This window comes from Toxoplasma gondii, chromosome VIII (assembly GCF_000006565.2).
Source record: "Toxoplasma gondii ME49 chromosome VIII, whole genome shotgun sequence".
In the NCBI taxonomy this organism is placed as follows: Eukaryota; Apicomplexa; class Conoidasida; order Eucoccidiorida; family Sarcocystidae; genus Toxoplasma; species Toxoplasma gondii.
Genome location: NC_031476.1, coordinates 4,458,400 through 4,478,318, shown reverse-complemented (window position 1 = coordinate 4,478,318; position 19,919 = coordinate 4,458,400). Strand labels below are relative to the sequence as shown.

Genomic DNA, 19,919 nt, shown 5'->3' with positions numbered 1-19,919 from the left:
CTTCCAAGCCCCGCGATTTTCTTCAGTTCTCAGGGTCGTTTCTCGCGACTCCTCGTCCTGCAGTTGCTCTCAACAGAGAGGCACCCTAAGCGGGGACGAGACGTCACAGCGGTGCACTCTCAGGCGCGTAAAAAGCTGTCCGCTACTACAGTGGCAGCAAGGCCGACGGGGAATCTGGTGGAGCAGGAAGGCGATACAACAGAACATCCACGAATGAACTCAACGCGTCGCAGCTGGAAAGGTGCACTCTCTTCAGTCCAAAACAAAAGAGTCTCTCGCGGTCATGCGCGGAAAACAGTGTCAAAAAAGTCGCATGCGTCGAGCGGTCACCGCGAGAGTCGCTGTGCAGGCGCGCGGTTTCACCGTCGAGCGGAGGGCCGAGGGAGAAATCAGAGCCTCTCTCGTGGAGCTTTCGCTGCTAAAAGACGCGAAAAGGCATTGGCTTTTACAGAAAACGAGCACCAGTCGCTGGAGGAACCCACGCGCGACTCAACTGCAAGTTACAAGCCTCAAAAGAAGAACAGCAACTGGTGCACGGGAGCCCCGCAGAAACATGACGCGGTGCAGATATACACACCGGCGCTCGCGGGCGCGGCGGCGACTTTGACGTTTTGAGCATCGATTTCGTCTTTCCAGATGTTCAGCAAGTCAAGTGCGTTGTCTGGCGGTTCCATCGCACACCTATGTCGCCGAGAAGCTGCAACTCCATTGAGTGTGAGGGTGAAAACAAACCACACACGGCGAACCGGCGCGAAGCTCCACGGCACAGGAACGCCTCAGAAATGCGCCTGGCAGAAGGGAGGTGAGGAAAAGCATCGCCACAGACGCGGAAAGAAACAAGGCAGGAGGCGCAAAAGCAGTCAAGTGGAGACCGCGAAGTCCACGCAGAGGAACTGGGCAAGAAAAATGCAAGTTTCTTGGAAAAACGAGCAGCCTTGTGTAGGTCTGGGCTGTGCTTCGGATTGTAGGAACGGTACGGGTGATCCTCGTTCACCGAGATCGCCAGCAACGACGTACCTCGTACAGACTGGCATTTTAGATTTTCTAAGGCTACAGAGGACGTCTGGAGACCTCCTGAAGAGTTCAAGATAGTACCTCGTACAGACTGGCATTTTACTTTTTCTAAGGCTACGGAGGACGTCTGGAGACCTCCTGAAGAGTTCATGATAGTACCTCGTACAGACTGGCATTTTACTTTTTCTAAGGCTACGGGGGACGTCTGGAGACCTCCTGAAGAGTTCATGATAGTACCTCGTACAGACTGGCATTTTACTTTTTCTAAGGCTACGGAGGACGTCTGGAGACCTCCTGAAGAGTTCATGATAGTACCTCGTACAGACTGGCATTTTACTTTTTCTAAGGCTACGGAGGACGTCTGGAGACCTCCTGAAGAGTTCATGATAGTACCTCGTACAGACTGGCATTTTACTTTTTCTAAGGCTACGGGGGACGTCTGGAGACCTCCTGAAGAGTTCATGATAGTACCTCGTACAGACTGGCATCTTACTTTTTCTAAGGCTACGGGGGACGTCTGGAGACCTCCTGAAGAGTTCAAGATAGTACCTCGTACAGACTGGCATTTTACTTTTTCTAAGGCTACGGGGGACGTCTGGAGACCTCCTGAAGAGTTCATGATAGTACCTCGTACAGACTGGCATTTTACTTTTTCTAAGGCTACGGGGGACGTCTGGAGACCTCCTGAAGAGTTCATGATAGTACCTCGTACAGACTGGCATCTTACTTTTTCTAAGGCTACGGAGGACGTCTGGAGACCTCCTGAAGAGTTCATGATAGTACCTCGTACAGACTGGCATCTTACTTTTTCTAAGGCTACGGGGGACGTCTGGAGACCTCCTGAAGAGTTCATGATAGTACCTCGTACTGACGGGCATTTTACATTTTCTAAGGCTACGGAGGACGTCTGGAGACCTCCTGAAGAGTTCAAGATAGTACCTCGTACAGACTGGCATTTTACTTTTTCTAAGGCTACGGAGGACGTCTGGAGACCTCCTGAAGAGTTCATGATAGTACCTCGTACAGACTGGCATTTTACTTTTTCTAAGGCTACGGAGGACGTCTGGAGACCTCCTGAAGAGTTCATGATAGTACCTCGTACAGACTGGCATCTTACTTTTTCTAAGGCTACGGAGGACGTCTGGAGACCTCCTGAAGAGTTCATGATAGTACCTCGTACAGACTGGCATCTTACTTTTTCTAAGGCTACGGAGGACGTCTGGAGACCTCCTGAAGAGTTCAAGATAGTACCTCGTACAGACTGGCATTTTACTTTTTCTAAGGCTACGGGGGACGTCTGGAGACCTCCTGAAGAGTTCATGATAGTACCTCGTACAGACTGGCATTTTACGTTTTCTAAGGCTACGGAGGACGTCTGGAGACCTCCTGAAGAGTTCAAGATAGTACCTCGTACAGACTGGCATTTTACGTTTTCTAAGGCTACGGAGGACGTCTGGAGACCTCCTGAAGAGTTCAAGATAGTACCTCGTACAGACTGGCATTTTACGTTTTCTAAGGCTACGGAGGACGTCTGGAGACCTCCTGAAGAGTTCAAGAGTGTGCGGCCGTCTCATTCGAAGGTGTAAAGACGTCCTGCAGACTGCGGAAGTGTACGAGAATGTGAACGCGTGTGAGAGACTGTGAAAATTCGTTAGAGTGGAAGTGTACAAGTGCATTTGTGCAGGCCAGCAGATGCAGCAGAAGCCGCAGAAGCTTCTGAGGCTTCGGAAAAAACGCGAGAGTGGCGCCCGCGACGTTCATGCGAGGACGAAGACCTCTGCAGCGAAGACTGGAAAAAGGCAAGGTGTAGCTAGAATAAGGAAAACCGCGGAAGTACATGGAAGTAGACAGTTCACCTGAAGTCGTGGTGTGTCTCCACCGTGCGCTCTGCTGATCCTTTAAAAGGAGAAGTCGCGCAAGTGGACGAGTGCTCTGGAACTCCACCGAGTGGACCCCGGAGAGCAACGAAAGAAATGCATCGTCTGCTGTTTCTTGTGATGCAGAACAATGCGCGGCATCACTCTAACCTTCATCTGAATGCTGGTGTTGTGTGAGGGAGACGCCACTCTTACTATCCATGTCGCATGCGAGTGTAGCCGTCCATGTGAACGAGGGGAACTGATGGAAACGGACAGCGCATGCGCAAGGCTCAAAGATGCGCTCTCGACGACAAACAGAGTGAAGGATCAGGCAACGCGAAACGCGAGATCGGAACCTGCAGGATTGCTAGCATCCGTTGAGGGCACATGGAAGATATTTCAGACGTTCACGGCACACCCCTCAGAAGGCGCCGAGTAAGGATCAAACATGTTAGACGCTACCTCCCCTCGAGACGCACCCGATAATCATGGCAAGAAGTGGAGAGGACTTTTGTGAGAAAGGCGGTCGGTCAAAGGGTGGAGTTCCAGAAGAAGACTACGCCAAAACCGTCAACGTGGAAGTCGAGAGACATTCGTCGAAAAGTCCGATGTTCTGTCCTGCGCCCCCCGAGACAGAGGCATGCAGTGAAAGAGAGTCCATAGCAGCGTCGCCCTTCGTCAGAGAGAGGCTAGGGATAAGGTTTCCGGTAAAGAAGGAGTCTTGAACGATGCGCTGTTCATTCAGAGTTTCAGAAACTCACTGGCAAAGTCGACATGCGCGTGACTCGCTTCGCAAAACTCTCGCTGGTGCGGCATTCTACTGTGAGAAAAAACTGCAACGATGCACTTCACAGGGTGAGGAAGAGGTCTATCCTCAGACTGATACACTCTCGCAAGAGCGGGGCGCACCGGAAAGCTGAGTGAACAGAAGACCGCTCGAACGGGGGAAACAGTGCCAAGGAAGACAAGACTGGGAAGGCTCCACGGTGCATCTGCAGAGTCAGGACCCCGTTGCTGCATGCAGTGGCCGGAAAACGTGTGGAATACTAAATGGAGAAACTACAGGGAGCACTCAGAGCGTCGCGAGGCAGTGTCTAAGAAAGAACGGTGCCTGGAGACACTGTTTGTTTTCAGATTCTTCCTCAAAGGGTCTCCTCCTTTCGGCGACCTCTTTACTCCGTGCAAAGGGAATGGAGTGCGACGGTTTACCCACCTCAGTCGACGATCTATGAACAGTAATGTTCGTGCGGTTACTGGAAAAAATCGCCATCCTTTACGAACGGCAAAAACGCAAGAACGACCCCTTCTACCTTTTGTGAATACTCTTTACGGTCGCGTTCTCGTGGCGACGACTGAAGGAATGGAGAAAAACCGAACTCAAGCAAGATGTCACAGAAAGCGACAGAAAGAGGTGCCCACATTCTTCATAAAAAAACCAAAAACCAACAACGGCCCTTGCCTCACACACGTCTTTCAACTTTTTCACCCCTGACAGCACCATACGCCAAATACACAGCCATATATATATATATATATATATATATATGTATATATATATATGTATATATGTATATATATATATATGTATATATATGTATATATATGTATATTCATATATATATATATATATATATATATATAAATATGATGTAGAGAGATATGTTTGCATGTGTTTCTGAAGATGTACAGATACGCTTAGATACGCACTGCGCGCGCATGCATCCGCATATTTTTGTAGTTCTACGCAAGTCGTTTTGCGTACTTGTAGATACAATAACGTTCGAGCTGCTTTTACAAGAACGCGTCGCACACTGGGTCTCCCTGTAGATTTCTGAACGCAGATAGACCGTGCAGTTGCCGTCTCTCCTCTTAGGAAGCGACAGATGCAGCGCGTTATGCGCTCACAACATTGCCTCCACGAGAACAGAGTAGACGGAGGAACTCTAAAGAGAAATCCAAGAGCTCGAGCTCGCCAGTGCAGTTTTTAGAAGGGTGTCTGAAAGAAGAATGTGTAGGAGTAGTATCTTTCCCTCTGTCGTCTTGTGCCAGTTCTGAACGCAGCTCATTCACCTTCTGCGTCGAGCTGACAGAAGAGAGCAAAGACTGACGAAAGTCGAGTCAGAAAAAAACTCGCCAAAGTTTTCTACGCTGCCCGGATTCGCCGACTGCCGGTGTCTCTTCACGGCGCCGCGCTTCTTCTGCCTGCTGTCGACTTGTGTCGGGGCTGCATGCAGACTCTGTTTCAGAGGCCAACAAAAAAACTCAAGACAACGGCTGACTCTCGAATCCGCGCTTGGTGCGAAGTCTCCACTCAGCTTCCGCTCTGCAGCGGGTGGTGGATGCAAACAAAAGGAAACAGAAATCGAGAAAGTCACTGTTCTGTCGCGTTCGTCGTCCTGAGGCGGCAAGGCGCGAGACACGAGCTGTGGTCCACTTGACGCACGGACTGGCACTCCGATCGCGGCGCTTTAGCCCCAGTCGCAAATTTCCAGATTTTCTTTTTCCTTTCGGGCAACCTCCTCTTTTTCGCGCTACAGAAGGACGACTTTCTTGCGGGGAAGTTCGGAGAGTCGCTTTCCCTGCGTCTCGTTTCTTGCAGCCTTGCATGCGAGGCGTATGTCGACCGCACACTCGAGTCCTCAGTTCGCTCTCAGAGTGTCGGACCCCAGTGGATGCCACGGTTTTTTTTTAAAGCTTGTTGACGAACGTCGGCTCTTCCAAGCTGCGCGAGGAACACAAAAAGCGCGAGCGACCGGAGATTCAATGCCCCGAGGCCGGGGCGGCGCCGAAACATCGACGATTCCTTCTGTCGAGCGAGTCCTGGTACACAGCGAAGTTGGCAGGAGGGAGATTCGCAACTCGAGAAACAACTTCTTCAGAACAGATCAGGCAAGCCTGTGTCTCGGAGTCCGAACTCGAAGTCTCTCCCCTCTGCCCTTTGAGCAACAACTGGGCGGCAGGCAGCGACGCTTCAGACAAGAAACTCGGTCGTCTGCTCGAGTGTCTGCGAAGCACGATGACGCACAGGCAGATACGCTGCGGAGAAATGCGGCAAACGGAGGGGACAGGAGGAGAACGGAGGCAACTTGGAAAGAGAGAAAACGAAAAGGACTGACGCATCCTTTCTCGTCGAAATGACGAAAACTGTGGCGATCTCTTGAGTGCTGTGCACACCACGCGGAAGCTCAGATTGAGCGTTCTGCTCTGTGTATGCCTTTCTTCCATCACTGACTCTTCGGCGCCGTCCGCCGTTGCCTTCTCTTTCTCGATCAAGTAACCGCTGACGATGCTTCTCAACGTCACCGCTGATGTCTCTCTCTAAACAGGCGCATTTGTCGGCGATTCTCCTGTGACTTTCCGAGTTTTTGGATCCTCCCTTTCCTCGTCTCCTCAGGATTCGGAGCCTGCTCGATACGCGTTGCGGTCCTTTGTTTGCCCATCGTTTTCTTTTCTCTTCTTTTTCACCTGGTTTTCTCAGCGTCTCGCTTTTTCTCGGTCCTCGACTGTCGCCAGTCCCAGCGGCTTCCTCTTTGAAGCTTCCCTCCTTTCTGCGGAAGGTCGCTTCCACTTGGTCTCTCCCTCTGTCGTGACACTCCCGCGTCACTCCTCCGTCGCCGCCTTCTTTCTCGTCTCGGTTCTTCCTTTTTTTTCTCTGCTTCCGTTTTCCATCTCGACTGTGTCTTCTGCTCCGTCGCTGCTCGGTCTCCTCGTCGTTGGGCTTGCCTGTTCCAGGTGCTCCGAGTTCTGCAACTTCTTCTCGCTGTCCTTTTTCTCCGTCGCTTCGCGATGCGACATCCATACCTGCATGTTCCTTCCTCGCCCCCCAGCAGCCGAGATGTGAGCTGTTCAGGCACCGCGCGTCCTTCTAAGCGTCGGCCTTCTTCCTCCGTCTTTCTCCGCCTGTCTCTGTGCCTCTTCTCCGCATGCATCCTCCTCCGCCTCTTTTCTCCCGGCGCTCTCGCGGTGTCTGTACACTGCAGCGTTCGCGGGGGTTCCTGCGGAGGTTCCTCCGGCCGCCGAGGTGAACTGGGATGGCTATCCACTCCGACTTCTGCCTCTCTTGTTGCGCCGGTATGGAGCGTTTCATGGCAGGGAGCAGGAGAACAACACCCGTTGCCTTCTCGCGTCGTTCCGCGTTTTGCCTCTCCTTCTCCTTCGACTCGTTTCGCGTCTCTCCGTCCTTCTCTTCTTGCGTTCCTCTCGCTTCCTTCTCCGTCGCCTTCGTCCTCTTTCCTCGCTGCCTCTGAGGGACGAGGTGGAGCTCTGCAGAGGCGGCCAGATGCCACGGAGAGCATGCACATGCATGCGGGGAGCGACGGTAAAAGAGACAGTTTCTCGCGACAAAGAAGCGTTCGCGAAACGCATTCAGAGACCCGCAGACACGCTGGCGTTGCTCCTTTCTCCACCTCTTCAACAGCGGCGGGGGGCGATGGAGGGAGACCGGGCGCCTGCGGCTTCTCGAGACCCTGGGACTCCAGAGGTTCTCATGACACTCGCAGACAAGCCGTTCTAGCGCCCGAGTGCGTCTCTCTCCACTTCGGTTCTTCTCTCCAGTCTGCTTCTACATGCTCTTATCTTCCTTCTCCTCGTTTTTCCTTTCCTTCTCTCCTCCCGGCTTCTCTCTCGTCGGTGTCTTCCTCGACGGCTTCTCCGTCCTTCTCTTCCTCTTCTCTTGGCTCTTCGCCTGACGGGAGTCGGTCAGAAGAGGCGGAAGCCGAGGCACTGCATCGCCTCGCAGGTTTGGAGATGTGGGGAGAGATGCTTTCTCTCGGCGCTGCGTCTTCCCTTTCTCCCGCGTCGTCTCAGTCCTGTGTTCCTCCTTCCTCCACTGCCGCTTCTTCTCCTTCGGCTTCTGCTTCTCTCGCGTCTGCTCGCTCCCCAGAAGCAGCCGCCCCCCAGAAGCTGATTGTGTCTCAACTGCCGTCAGGCGAGGCGCGTCTTCAGCGCCAGCATGCTTCGCTGTCGTCGTCGTACTTATCTGGGCATTCTGGAGAGTCGCGCAAGAGCCTCGTTGACACATTCAGAGCGAAAGAGGAATTCCGAAACTCTCTCCAGTTCCTCGCTTTGCCTCTCGACACCGTGCTCTTCTACCTCGTCGTTTCTCCCTCGGACGGCCTCCTCTTCCTCCAAGATGGCGGTCCGTACTTGCTGTTGCAGCATCTCGAGCTTCAGCGGCAACGCCTCGGTCACTCGGCCCAGGGGACTGTCTTCACCTCATCGCTTTCCTCGTCTTTTCTGACTCCAGATGTGGACCTCTACGACCTCCGTTACGCCCACCACTGCATGCGGCAGAAGGTGACGCAGGCTGCGTTGAGGCTTCAGAGTCAGTTAGAAGGCCAGCTGCTCGAGCGCGAATCCGCTCGCGCTCTCGAGGCCGCTGCGGGGGGTCCGACAGGTCGAATCCACGTGGAAGACACGGTGGGAGGAGACCGGAAGAGAGACGCTCTCGAGTCGGCTGAGGGCGTTCGTGGGTACTACGCACTCGCCTGTCGCCTCGTGGACGAGTTCTTTGCGGCTCTGCATGCGCGACTTCCGCGGAGCAGACCGGAACCCGTCGCGCTCTCTGCAGCTGGCGCAGGCGAAGAGGAGCCGAGGAGGGCAGACTTGCGGGTGACGCGAACTGAGAAGGAGGCGCTGATGTCGGAGTTGAAGGTCGGGGCAAACGAGGCAGAATCTCGCGAAAAACGCGAGAGCGAAGGCGCCCTCGCTGAGAAGCTGCAGAAGATCCAGAGGACCACGATCGAGCTGAAGAAGGCCTGGGAGGTGTACAGGCAGCGTCTGTTTTCCGAGGACGAAGTCCCCCCGTTTGAGAGACTGGAAATTCTCTGGAACTCGAATGTGTCATCACTCTTTGAAATTCGAGAGGCGCAGGGAGTCCGCGATGGCCGAGAGAGTCCCGACAGAAGCGGCAACGAGACCGAGAAATCGGGGAATCCAGCGCTGCTCCTCAGATTGCCGAGTCTCGTTCTTCACACAGCGCTCGCCGAATTCGAAGAATCAGGCAGAGAGACAGTTCTCAAGTGGGTCGTCTTGAAAGCGATGCTGCGAATCTTCGAACTCACCACTCCAGACGCCTTTACGCTCGCGGGAGGAACCGACCTCGAGGCTCTCCGTGGTGCACTAAAGAAAAAGTCTGAGAAACTCGTCGAGGCAGAACGCAGGTCGTTCGCAATGCGGGGTCTCCCCAGGTTCGAATCCACTGTAGATACGACTGAGGAAGATGAGGCCATTGCAGCAGCTACGTCGCCGCCTGCAGCGCTGGGTAAGAGACCGTGTGGATTTCTTGGGTCGGCGAGAAGCGGATGAGACGATGCAGGCCTTGTTTGAAAGAACTACATGAGCAGCGAACAAGTGCAGTTCGACTCGTTCATACTTCGTCTGTGTTGTCTGTCTTCTTGGTGAGACAAACATGCGGTGTGCGGCGATCCTTGCTCGCGGTACCAGCGGAAAAATGGGTGTCTTTTCCTGTAAAACAGCGACCCACTCAGTTCAAAGAGACAGGTCCTCGCGACAAAGAAGGAGTCTCTGAATGACGGGCCGTCGATCTGCTTCCTCACACAACACCCCTCTCGCTTGCGTGCATCTCCTCCACGACTGTCCTCCCATCCTGCCTCTTGGCCTCTCTTTGCTTCCTCTCGGCGCTCGCCTCTCCTGCGGCCTGTCGCGCCTGCTAGCTGTCTCTTGCGGCTTTCTACGTGACTCTCAGTCTTCCGTTCGTCTCGCATCTTCACCGTCTGTGTCTTGCTCTCGTTTGTTCTTTGCAGTCGCGTCTGCGTCTTTGCGGAGAAAGCGGCTGGAGATATTCGAGGTTCTTGAGGAGCAGGAGGCGAAGGCCCGCGAGAAAGGCGAAACGAGACAGCGAGAACGAGCGTCTCCAACCTCCGACAACAACGCGTCGTCGGAGGCTCCTCTGCTCTTCCCCTTTGAGTGGGTTGAAGGACCCTGGCTGGAGTCCGTCCTCGCCAGAGGTCAGGAGAAACGGCTCCTCAGCAGCTGGCTTGGAGGCGCCTCCCGCAGGTAAGACCTTGTCGCGCGAAAGCGGAGTTCGGTTGTGTCCTCACTTCAAAACAGCCTGAATGCGTTCAACTCTCGAGTCACAGCGACGTCCTGTGAACGCCGGAAAGCGCAACCGATGGCTCTCTTGTCTGCCGCACCCGCAGTCCTCAAATGCTGTTGAAATTCGAACGAGGCGCTCCCGTTCTGTCCACGTCCACCTGCTGATCTGAACCTGTCTGCATCGCCGATGTTCCTTGGCCTCGCCTGAGTCGACGATGACACACAGGCTCCAGTCTACCCTGTGTAAACTGTCAATTCTCCGCGGCGCGTTCGTGAAGCCGACACAAACTGGGGTCTCGGTGTCTGCGATTCTCAACGCCTTCTTGGCCTTCTGTGAAAAATGATGGACAGGACTGTTTTTTAGCTTCCTGGGTAAGGCGCTCTATATATTGGAAAGCGGCAAAGGGCGGCCTCCTCAGTTCCCGTTGCGCGAAGCAAATCCGAAGCGATGAGGCTTGCCTTTTCTCTCTTCCGTGCGTCCTTGGTGAATCTCGACTCAGTCGCGGAATTCAAAACAGTATTCCTTTTCTCAAACTTTAGGGCATTTTTCCGAAACGCCCAACTGCAGAGTGCATGCGAGAGGTTCAGAGTTAGGCAAACTTAGACACACCTCGCACAGCGTGGACGCTCTGCGCTCCATGGGGAACTAGAGAAGCTTCTGCGGGGTAGGCGTATTCTTGCTTTCAAAGACGTTTCTCTAAGAGATCACATTCTCACATCTCTACGTTCTCACTTTCGACAAACGTCTGGGCCATCAGCCGCGGGCGAATACCTCCTTTCAGGCGGCTGTCCCCTCTTCTCCACGAGGTTTCTGTTTTCTCTCTGTGTAGACACCGCGTGGATGCGACTGAGCGTTTTTGTTGGACTCATGTCTGTTGCCTGCCGCGTAGTTTTCATCTCCCCAGCACTGAGCTGTATGTACAACGTGGCCTGAAGCCCTGCTGGGGTGTCTCAGGAGGAAGGCTACGCGCGATTTACAGCTGTATGTTTTTCTCGATTCGCGCTGTCGGAAGCAACGCAGATGTTGGCTCGATTCGCCCAGTCAGAATATTTGAGTCGATGGTGACAGGACGAACAGGAGCTCTGTGTGTCTGCCGCGAAAACAAGGTGCTTGTCGTTTTCCGGTGTACCTCCACTGCATTCCAGTCATCCGCGTCGACTCTTTGGAGTCTTCATGGCATGCGCGTGATTCTGTAAAGCTCTCAAGCTGGTTTTCCTCCGAGTTCAACTATTTGACAGATGCAGCAAGGACACAAACTGCCAATGCCCTTTCACGACCGTACTTGTACGCGTTCTCCACGTTTTTTCAGGACTCGCTTCTAAGCCGGTCCGTGCCTGTCCCTCCCCTGTCGGCAACCCCCTTCTTGAGGTCGCTATGCAGATCCCTCATCGTCCCTTCCCACTCACCTTTCCTTGTTGTCTCTTCTTCTGATGCTCCTTCCAGGCACACGGGGACAGCAGATCTGTTTGAGACTTTGCTTCGCTCTCAGGCTGCGCTGTCGCCCTCTGAGGCCCTGCGGTTCGTCGCGGGATTTCTCCTCCGTTGGCCGCGGCGGCCAGGCCTGTCGGAGGTTCAAGCGACTGCGGCGCTGCGAGCCTCGGAAGCTGCGGCGCGAGACCGCGAACAGGATCTGCAGAATCGGCGAGAACGGCAGAGCGAGAAGACCTTGGGAACGTCCGGCGCGGTCTCGCCAGACGAAGAAGACGGCGAAGGCGTCTTCCCAGTGCAGCAGAGAGCACTCGCAGGGGCGCTGCTGGTGGGCGCCCTCGACAAGGCAGCGGGCATCATTGAACCGGTGAGCAGTCGCCTGCATGCGCAAATCGTCAGCGTCGGCAAACAGCTGGTCCACCTGAGAGAGCGCGTCGCACAGAGGAAGGGCAAGAGTTTCTTCGACGGCCCGAGAGCCGAGTCTCAGGGAGGGAAGGACAGTCCGGAAGACGGGAGGCGAGAACACGAGAAGCCGGAGAGGGCTGCAGAATTCCTCCTCAAGGCCGAGGAGAAACGAGGCGGAGAAGGATTCCTCGACAGCCAACAACGAACCCTCCTTGCACAACTCAAACGCCAGCAAGATGAACAAGCCGCTCTTCTCAACCTCGTCGAGAGACAGCTGATTGCCGTAAGTGTCCGAACCGAGGGGAGGGGGCTGTTTCGACAGCGGGGAGGGACGTTTGGGAGACGAACAGATGAGAGGGAAGCGATCAGCTACTTTCGTCCGCCTCCGAACCGGATTGGGGCCGTGCTGAAACTAAAACACTATTGTTAATGACTAGTTTTCTAGCAAGCGCGAGCTTGTTTTTCCGTAGAGTCTGCTTGTGCGGAGTCGAGGCGTTTCCGACGCCACTCGTATCTGGATGAAAGTGCATTTTCTGACGGTCCTTTCTGATAGAGATGTCCATCTGTTTGTTATTTTCTAGAGACCCCTTGTCTTCGTGTGTTTTCATCTTCTCGCATTTTGCTCCTCAGCTGTGGTTGTGGCGTGGTGGAAACAGTGAACGCCTACCCCCGAAATGCAAGACGAGGAAATGCTACGTTTTTTCTCTAGCTTCGCCGTTCCGGTGTAGTTACATGGCACATCCAAATTCTTCCTCGTTCGTGCACACCGCCCTCTCGACTGCTTTACACAGCTTTCGAGAGCTCTGGATCGGTTCGTATCGGACTCGTGTCTCCCTTTTTAATCTCACAAAGAACAAGAGCCAACGAGCCAAACTCGCAACACTGTGGAGGTGAAAGGATGACGCCTGCTTGTGTCTCTTCGCTTCGCTGCAGGGTGTGTTTCTTTTCCTGGACGAGGCAGTACGTTTCCTGAGACCCTCGGAGACGTCGGCTGCTCTGGACCTCGCCGCGCTCTCCTCGAGTTACACCCCAGAGGAGTCTGAGCGGCAGAAGCAGACTGAGGGAGGCAAACGAACGCCCCATGCGCTCCTCGACTCCAACCGCGTGCTGCAGACCTTCGTGGAGGCACAGCTGTTCATTTACGATGTGTTTCGCTCTCTGCGAGTCGTTCTTCACCAGCAGAAAAGCGAAGCTCAGAAGCTCGAAGACGAGCTCCGAGTCCGAGAGCGGCCGCCGGAGTGCGACGACACACGGGGAATGGAATCCGCTTCGCTCCCTTCAGTTCCATTCCCTTCCTTGTCCTTTTTGCGAGGAGAGAAAAGCGAGCCATCTGTGAAGGCGGAGGGAAACGATGGCGGCGAAGCTCGGCGGGAGGTGGCTTCCCCTGCAGGCGCCGACGATGGGGCTTGGCCTCAGTCCGTCGCTCTCGAGCCAGACGAGGTCCCGTTGGTTGTGGAGAATATGATTGCTTTTTATCGGCGAGAAGTTTTCGACGACATGCTTCCCGCGTCGATCCAGCTGAGTCTCACTTCGCACCTGCACGACCTCTCTGCAGCGGCCTTCTTGCCCGCTCTCGCTCCTCGCATCCACCCCTTGGCCATTCCGATTCAAGCTGTTTCTACAGCGATCGGAGAGGCCGGCGGTCGCCCCTGGCACATGCAGTGGAAGGTGTACATACACGAGGCGATTCGCGACCCTGCTTTGCTAGGCAAGTTGGCCCAAAAACGGAGTGAATGGGGGCACAGCTGCGTCGGGTGCCGGCCATCTCGTGACGGGAAAGGCGTTCAGAGGGGGTCGAGGAAACAATTCCACGTTTCGTTGCTGAGACGTTTCTGCTGCGTGCGCTCGGCGGAACCAAACCCACACACATACACACAGACACTCAAAGTGATCCTTCTCGACTCACGAAGATTTGCAAACGTTTGTGACGGGAGTGGTTTGCTAGAGAAAGAAAGTCCTGATAGGTGTCTCGCTGTTTAAACAGGATCCTGGAAAGGCGAAGGTCAATCCAATATATTATACGGGCTCTGCCTCTGTGGGGAAGACTCGTTGGCGACCTTCTCGCTGCCAGGAGTACCTCGGGACCTTGTAGCCGGCGGGGCGCATGCAGGTTACTCGTGTTCAGGGTCTGATGTCCCTTTGCCTGTTGCATAACGCATGCATCACAGTCTGGTGCACTCGCTGGAAACAGGAACGGTGGTCGCGCGAGACACTCATCCGCGGAAGCAACAAAAACGTCTTGATGCCGCAGTGACCCGTGCCTGTCCCGGAGGGATGTGGAGCGCCCGACACAGCCGAGCTGTGTTGGACCTTACAAATATGGAAGCAACTTTGGAACGTGAATCATGCAGTTCATCCAATTGTGAAGTGAACAGGAATGGACTTTGTTTCTCGTCCCCCACTTTCGGTTCTCTTCGGAAATACTTCGCCGTCGCCAACGGAGTGTCCGCTAAACCCTCGTGTCGTAGAACGTTCGCCTCTTCCCCTATATCTCTGTTTCTTCGGGCGGTTTCTCTTTCGCGCAATCTCTCTGGTCACGGGAGCACCGCCGATGTCATCTCCTGCCTGTATTTTTCTCTGCTCTCGAATGCTGCATGCAGCCTACGCAGTTTTGACTGCTTTGTTCGACATCTGGAAACGAACAGCTCTCCCGCCACGCCTCCCCTTTGCTGCTCAAAAGGATTTCCAAGCTCCTTCACAAGCAGACGTTGCTTCCTCACCACAATCGACTGCTTCCCCTTCTCCTGCGTCTTCCGCTTTTCCTTCACCTTCTGCGTTTTCCTCTTCAGCCTCGCAGGGGGGTCTGGATGGCGGGTCTCGTTCTAGTTTGTCTGAGAGTATGCAGGTGACTCCTGAGATGGCGGAGGCGCAACGCAGATCGGCGGCTGAACTGGAAGCTCGCACGGCGCTTGCGGAGCGGCACATGCATGCAGTTGGCTGTTGCCAGGGCCTCCGCAAGTGGCTGTGGATTCGCCGTGTGAGCGAGGAGAACGGCTGGCCCTTCTACGTTGGCATGTTCAGAAACGAAATGACCTCTGACCTCGGTCTTCCGGACACCCAGGCCGACGCCACTGCCTCCTTCACGCCCTGGCTGAAGCACGAAGAGGAGGCCCTCCTCTTCGCCGGGTGTCTGGATACTCGGGAACGGCAAATTGTCCAGGAAACGCTCCAGGTACGGCTGGGGTTGAGACACGGGAAAGCAGCGCGAGAGGAGAGGAAAGCCAACCAAAAGAGAAAACGGCCAAACGACCGAGTAGCAAAGATCAGCGGCAGCATGCAGGACCTGGACTTGTCCGTTCAACTAATTGGAGGCGGAAGACTCGTGTCTTGCGTGTTTTGTGGCCTATCGCGTTCAAGTCGACTATGCGTTTCAGTCTGTCGGCATTCTTCCCCGTGACCGTCGGTTCCCCTCCACGTCTCCGACGTCCCTCGGTCCTTTGCGTCCCTGCCCATCTTCCCTCTAACTGCCTGTCTTCTTCTGTGCGTCTCGCGTGCTATGCAATTGTCTCACAGAGCCCGGGGCCGGGTGCGAGTGTTCCTTCATCTCTCTTTGCACGCCTGGTGTCCAACGGCTTGTCTCCTGTTCGCGCGGCGTCTCTGCTGAAGCGTCTCGTGCGACGCTCGTCTCCAAGGCTACCGCATGCATTTCCAGCGACCCACGTTCCCCTCCACTACGATCCCTACACGACTTGTCCGTATCGCAGTGCTGCCGAAACCGCCGGGAAGCTGCAAAAAGGGGTCGACTACGATGCGTCGGCGGCCTCGGACGAGCTTTCGCGGTTCCGTGGCGGCCGCGACGACGACGACGATGACGATGAGCAGCGATATGGCAAGGATGTTGGCCCCACGACCGAAAAGCCGTTAACTGCGGCGGAGGCAGCAGCGGCAGTGGCACGCGCAGGCACTGGCGAGCAGGCCGCGGAAACCGAACGCCAGGGCATGTTTCCTGAGTTGTACAGACACTGGACGGACGGCAAGAGTCTGGCCAGAGCCGCGACGTACGCGCTCTGGGGCGGAGCGAAATTTGAGGCCGCGGCGGCGGCGGGTGCTGCAGCGAGTGGCCCGGAAGTGCTAAGCGAAGAGGAGCGGAAACGCGAAGACGCGATCAGCTTATGGATGGTCAAGGCGGGCGAGAAGCGAATGAAAGACGTAAGTCAGGGGAGCACTATGCACGCCCAAAGTTCTTGGAGACAGGCCAATTCGAGACGAGCGTGCTGGGTTTTCAATGGACGTCAGAACAGAACGATGTGTTTTGTCAAACTCATGCTGTGTGTCTTAGGCGGCGGAAGCGGCATTCCGGCTCCGGCTTCGAGAAACTGCGACCAAAAGCCCTGTCCACTCGGACGAGTGCATAAACTCGCCGGCGTTCCTTTCTCGATTGTCTCCGCCAGTGAGCGCTCTCGCGCCGTCTGAAGCGGAGATGTCGGAGACAGGCCGTCACCGCGAACGCCAGTTCTCCTCCCTCTTACATAAGCAGACGGCAGATTTCCTCACAGACATGGTGCTGGTGGATCACCAGTTGGAGCATGCACGACGCATGCGGGCGATCCGCGCTCTGGCGGTCACGAAAAACGGCGGAGACTGCCCGGAAGTCTTCGAACAACTTCTTGGCGATGCGGTGCAACAGACCTACGACAGGCAGCTCTTGAAAGGCACCTTTTCGAAGGAGGAACTCGACCAACTTTGCCTGGGGACGGAGCAGGAGAAGAAGGCGGCCGAGGCAGGGAAGCGGCGGCTCATCGTGTGTCGGGCTGAAGTTCAGAGAGGCCAGCAACTCTCGAGACTTCACGGAGGCGAGCGCGAAGACGCGGTGAGAAGCCACTCCATGCGGGGCGCTCGTTTGTGTACTCAATTGCTTCTGGATTGGTGTTTTGTGAAGTCGATCACGAAGGATAGATATCCCTTCCACCAACATGTTATGCTGATAAGGGTAGCTGCACGTGTGTGTTAATTGTTTCAGGCGCGAGACCTCTTCCACTATTTCAACCTAAAAGCTTTCCACCGTCGCTTACCGCCAGACACGAGAATTGCCTTCAGTGCAGATCTCGCTGACCGCTCCCTAGGCAGCAATTATCATCCGGCTCTAAGCGACTTCCAGCAAAACACCTCGGATTTCAGAGAGCCTCCGACCATCCGAGTACGTCTGAGAGTCCTACAAGTTGTGCCATGGCCCAAGACGTGCAAGCAAAACCCCCAGAGGAGCCATCAGAAATGTTGTTGCAACGTCAGGATCAGACGCTGTCAATGCACCACGTCATGGCGCCCTTATTATTGGTGTGCGTCCCCGGTTGCTTCTGCATCTTCTCAGCTTGCAGGATCCATTCGGTCGCTTCCTGTTCTCGCACACGCTCTTCTGCAGCAATGCATTCTACTTGCGGCTTCCTGTTATGACTTCCCGTCGAAGCTTCATCTGTCGCCGCCGGCGTCTGTGGCCCGGCACCTCTGGCAGTACCTTCCTCCGGGCAAGGCTCAGCAAAAGCACTTTGCGCCGCCACCGCCCTCAGGCTGTTTCTCCAGCGCGGGATCGCCACATCTGCCTCCATCTGTGAGCCCGCGGTCAACTCGTGGCGTCACGCCACTGCCTGCATCGTTTTCCGAGAAGCCACCGTCGATCGCGTCTCTCATGAACTTTGCGTCTCAGGTTCCTTCGTTGATGCAACAGCAGCAAAGCTTAGGAGCTGCATGCAGAGAACTTGGCAAGCCAGGTAACTCCGAACAAGAACTAAGCCTGCAAAGTAAGGTGATGGCGAAGGCGAAAGAGGCTGCTGTTTCTCTTTCGAAATTTGAAAGAGAATACGAGGAAGCCCGTGAGAAAGGTGATGACTACCTTTTCCACTCGCAGCACGCCACAGCAACGGGAGCCGAACAGCTGGACGATGCAAGCAATATCAGCCATCATACTGAAGCAGAGAATGATATTTTTGTGGAGGCAGCAAACGCGGTCAGAGCGGCTGCAACAGACCCTAACGGGATATCGATGGAGGGCGCTGGAGAGGAGTCAGGCGCTGATGCAGTAATGGATGCAATAAAGCAAGAGAAAGTGCAAGAACTGCAGCAGACGCTCCTGAAGCTGGCAACTCAGGAGCAATGGCCATTCTACGTCGAGGCTCCTGGGACCACCAAAGGTGCTACTCAAAATAGCGCCGTCGGCGGAGCGCCGTTTAAAGACGAACTAGGAGGCGGTGTGCAGACACCACCAGATTGGCAGGAGTTGCTGAATCCGGACGAAATGCTGAAGTGAGAGAACATAAGAGTGTCAAACCAAAGCCGCAGTTTGCGCTTCTTTGCATGCGACATGACACGCCTGCACGCGTTTTGTCAGTACTTTGAATAAGACCACATGTCACGGTTCTTACCTCGTAGATGCCGAAGCGAGCGACAGCAGGCCGCTGAGGATGGATAGACGTCACCTTTTGCGAAATATACAGTCACCTAACATCGTTGGGAAAGTATGTATCCTTCTGGTAGCGTCCAGGCCTAAGTTTGTCCCTGCCAGCAGTTGCAAACAATAGTTGCGAGACTACTGTGTCTGATAGTGAGAATGTTTTTGTAGCATCGAGTTGCATGCCACACACGTGATCAGGAGACGTTTGGTGTTTCGGTACTGATTGTGTCACGCCTCCCTGTATTTTAGGGTTCTGAAGTACGCGGTTGTTGATCGTGAAGGCGTAGCAAGTCCCAGTCTTTATTCGGATCTGATTCTCTCGGGCGCGTGCTCGGTGGAGCGAGCGATGCAGATCATGGTGAGTCGAGTAGGCGTGGGGCCAAGGCAGTTGCATTACATTGTGAAGCACCTGTGTATTGCTCTGATGCCTGTTCAAAAAGGGCAGCATTTTTATCAGATGAATCAAGGGCGACATGAGCAACCTGTGTGTTGCTTACACCATGTGTTCAGGAGCAAGCACTCACAGTGCAAGCCGATAAAAATTCGGTGACTCAAACGCGCTGCGATGGTGGCAGCTAAGGACTGAATTCAAACCCGATGCTTGTGCAACAAGACTACTTCCGACCAACGCCTGAGGCTACTCTCAGTACGATATGTGTCACTGCTCAAAATTGCAGTCCACTGCAATTTCACGTCGCCCTTTCAGCACTGCTCTGACATCGGGTTCCGTCCCATCCAATGTATTATTCGCTGCGTCTCGTTGCGAACCTACTCAAGGGAACAAGAGCAACCGAGTACCGTCATTCGAGTTCAAGGCATGGTCGAGGGTGTGACTTTCATATTGAAACAAATGAGGTCACCTGCTAGATAGATCGTGTCAGTGAGAGTTGTTCCGCGTGTCCCGTAAACCAAAGCGGGGGACGGACGCGAGTGCTAACCTGCTCACTCCTGGCAGATTGCTTTCCGTTGTGGTAACGCAGATGCTCTGTTTTGCAAAAGCTCTAAAGCCAGTTTTCATTAAGGCCTTGCCCCGGGCCTAACTAGACCTGATCTTCCACCCCTGCCAGCTCTTTTTCACAACCGACCACCGGTGCTTCACAAACGCTATTTCATTTCGTAGCATCGCACCCTGTACCTAGGCACTCCTGTGTCAGCGCTGCCTCTGCGTAGAAACTGCAACTCACGTCGCCGGCTTGCGACTCAGCAGTTAACGCGTTCCAGGCATGAGGCGTTTCATCGTATTTACTTTATTGATCTCAGGAGTAGTCCGTATGACAACTGGTAGTCTCCTGTCTGGCAGGGGTGACTACGGGCACTTCAGTAGAGCACAACACAGTTTCGAATCAATTACACCCACTACGCATTACGGTGGAACGGACGCACTGGCATTCTCAGACCACATCGCGAATTTAGAGCTTCTTTGCAGGAGGCGGCAGGGGTTTGCCGGTGATGGGAAGTTGAACACACTTCTCCTCATAGGCGGTTTCATAGCAGGTGTAGGGCACCTGAATGGTCTCCTTGCGGAAGCAAGTACCAGCTCTCTCCATCGGTCTCTCTTCGCACCTTAACACAGGCTCTTGTTTCGCGCACGGCGCTTCGACTGCTTCTTGAATGACAGTTGAGCAGGTTCCCATCTCGTACACAGGTACGTGAATGCACTTCTCCTCGATGCTCTGCTCAGGGCACGGGACCTCGATTTCGGAGCGCTTCTCCTCAAGACAGGGCTGCGCAACCAACTGCTCGACATCCTTGCACACCTCCTGGAACTCCT

The 19,919-nt window shown here is 54.6% G+C and overlaps 1 protein-coding gene across 1 annotated transcript; it reads left to right on the top strand.

Annotated features, from left to right (window-relative positions):
• Positions 1-6,659: 6,659 nt before the first annotated feature.
• On the top strand, positions 6,660-19,173 carry TGME49_271470 (hypothetical protein; the record flags this gene model as incomplete). Its single annotated transcript, XM_018781621.1, has 11 exons — positions 6,660-9,135; positions 9,638-9,890; positions 11,374-12,046; positions 12,697-13,471; positions 14,364-14,935; positions 15,277-15,912; positions 16,043-16,573; positions 16,724-16,900; positions 17,072-18,000; positions 18,398-18,506; positions 18,659-19,173. The coding sequence occupies 11 exons, from the start codon at positions 6,660-6,662 to the stop codon at positions 18,725-18,727; spliced, it is 7,200 nt and encodes a 2,399-aa protein (XP_018636657.1). The 3' UTR covers positions 18,728-19,173.
• Positions 19,174-19,919: the final 746 nt, after the last annotated feature.